The sequence below is a fragment of the Agrilus planipennis genome, unplaced genomic scaffold (assembly GCF_000699045.2).
Source record: "Agrilus planipennis isolate EAB-ADULT unplaced genomic scaffold, Apla_2.0 scaffold73, whole genome shotgun sequence".
Lineage (NCBI taxonomy): Eukaryota > Metazoa > Arthropoda > Insecta > Coleoptera > Buprestidae > Agrilus > Agrilus planipennis.
This window is the reverse complement of record NW_020439682.1, coordinates 692,468-695,078: the sequence shown is the minus strand read 5'-3', so window position 1 is coordinate 695,078 and position 2,611 is coordinate 692,468. Positions and strand designations below refer to the sequence as shown.

The following is a 2,611-nucleotide window of genomic DNA, read 5'->3' as shown; positions in this document are numbered from 1 at the left end:
CCTTAGGGTTGGAATTTTTTTTCCAAATTTATATAGGCTCAACTTCGGGGTAAGCCATTTCTAATAAAAAAAGAATTATCAAAATCGGACTACTCTGTAAAAAGTTATGCTTTATTACGTTAAAATCGTTTAGGTTTCATATTTCAAAATCACAATGGGAAAAATTACCATCAAAAATTTGGTTATTTTTACCCTTAACCCCTTCACTATTATCCGCTTCTCATTGAAATTTTGAAATTCCGACCTCACATTCTTCATTCATTGTCAAAATATCGAAATTAATTGCAGTTTGAACGGTTTCTAAAATATTAAAGAAAAATGGTGTGCAGAATAACCCATTTAAATGGACTTAGCTCCCTTAGGATCCTATTATTCGACAAATGTTTGTATATGTTCATCATAGTAGACTGCATAACATAGTAAAATTTCAACGAAATCAGAATTGCGTATACCTATCGGCACATTCACCCAACAATAGTAATCGAAAAATAGGCGAACGATCTTCTCTAAAAGTGTGAGTAAATGAAACAGGTAACTAAAATTCTCCTTACTTATTCATATGTTGCGTAAGTACAAATCCTTCGAGAACATCTGCGTTAAGGTCGCTTGGAGTTGCATAACCAGCAGATCTGGCAGCTGCAAGAATGTCTTGAGCTATGGGGGGTGCATAAGGAAACCTTTCAACTCTCAACGGACCCCCAACTCCGTGATACTCAGTGCTTGTTAGATTACCAATATTACCATTGTCTTCCGATTTAATAAAATATGGTAGAAGATCATCGTAACTCCATCCTGTGTTACCCAATTCCGCCCAATAATCGTAATCTCTCGGTACCCCACGCATATATGTCATTCCATTTACAACCCCGCATCCTCCAAGTGCTTTTGCTCGGATATAGGTGCATTGGTTGTTTGCGTTTTGGCGACAGGCGTTCGCTTGACGTTCTGTAGGATAGAACAGCGTGGTTTCACTGTTTCCTATGAAAGTGAATGCAAAAGTGGGTACTTGGCTTCCTACAGGTTCATCATTGCCCTGTTCTATAAGCAGAACTTTCCAATTCGGGTTTTCACTGAGTCTTCCAGCTACTACTGACCCTGCACCACCACCCCCTACTACTATAAAGTCGTATGAGTTATCAGGATTTAAAGTTGGCCTTATTCTTCCGCACACGTCCGAGATATCACATTGATTTCGAAGAAGATTATTGACAAGAGTCATAAACATAACTGATGATGCTACATTGCACGAAACGTTTTGGAGAGGGAGACCATAAAAAGGGTTTGTACAGTTACAAGTCATATTCGTGATTTTTTTGTAATTTTGTTACCTAAAAGAGATTGGCCTGTTTCTTTATAATGTAAAATAATCGTGTCGACTAAATAGATATATTTACTTTGCATCCACCCCAATACAATCGAAGAATATAGAAGAAATTATCTATTTAAAATTTATGTGTAGTGTGCACATTATGGCATTAAAATTACCATTTAAAATATGTAAAAAACACATTCTAATGTTTGATCAGTATGAAACAATTGCTTGTAAAAAAAAGACTATTAATATTTTTCTCTTCCACTGCAATCTTTTCCTTTCAGAATGTTATTTAATTGTCCTTTTGTACTTACCCAGAAAGTGCAATATCTATTTAGACTTGCATTTGAAATTTCACTTCGGCAATACAAAACNTTTTATTTAATAAGAAAGGGTACCTTACAGTTACGTATCGTATTTAATTTTTTAATTAGTGACATTTGTAACATACAATATTGCTTTTTGTGAAAATTAATTTAATTTCATGTATTTTTTTGTAGATATCATACAATTCATGAGTACCTAGACACCCGTGTTGACTGAAGATAAAATACAATAAAAAAATCAATGATTGACTGTACATGTGCCTTAATAATAGATAAAATGATAAATAACCATCACAGTGGCTTTGCTGTGGAAAAATTGAAAATTTATTTGGCTTGTAACTTATTTTCTTTTTTAAAAAATATGCAATCACATCAATAAGCCAATAAGCCATTAGATATATGACTTTTACAAATACATATACCTAACATCGAATAAAAAGCCAGACATTAAAAAAATATGTATTTAATCCATGCAACCAATAGGGTCGTTGCCATTCGCGAGACAGCTGTACATTTTTAAATAAAAATTAGATTGTAAATTAATTGCTTTTTTATCTTAATTGATATCATCAGCAAACAAGTAAGTATTAATCAAAGTACTTATTTTCTATTGTAGTCTAAGTATGTCAAATGATTTTATATCTAATTCAATTGTATTATGGAATAAAGGATTAATTTCAATGAATGTTAACTTATTAAGTGTTTATGTTTTTACTTCTGTTTCCTTCTTTTCTTTTAATACGTAAGATATACGTAGATGTAAGTTCTACTGGGATTGCTCACCGTTTTAAGTACGTTTAGTAATATTCCTGGTAAATACTCGAGTAAAAATCAAGAAGCGGACTTTTTCCGGTAATATTTTAGAGAAACTTATGGAGCCAGTTTGGTCGTAATTCGGTAGAGTGAAATTGAAATGAATAAGTTTTATTCGGGTAACTGGAAACGAATCTTTTATATTGATGCTGTCCTTTTG

At 32.8% G+C, this 2,611-nt stretch overlaps 1 protein-coding gene across 1 annotated transcript in view; it reads right to left on the bottom strand.

Annotated features, from left to right (window-relative positions):
• The window catches only part of LOC108732414 (glucose dehydrogenase [FAD, quinone]-like), a 9,352-nt gene extending 7,675 nt beyond the window's left edge, over positions 1 to 1,677 (bottom strand). Inside the window, exons 1-2 of the mRNA XM_025979426.1 lie at positions 1,627 to 1,677; positions 742 to 1,328 (exon numbers count right to left, since the gene is read on the bottom strand). Coding sequence (XP_025835211.1) covers positions 742 to 1,300 — 559 coding nt within the window. The 5' untranslated portion in view covers positions 1,301 to 1,328; positions 1,627 to 1,677. The remainder of the gene's footprint in view (positions 1 to 741; positions 1,329 to 1,626) is intronic.
• Positions 1,678 to 2,611: the final 934 nt, after the last annotated feature.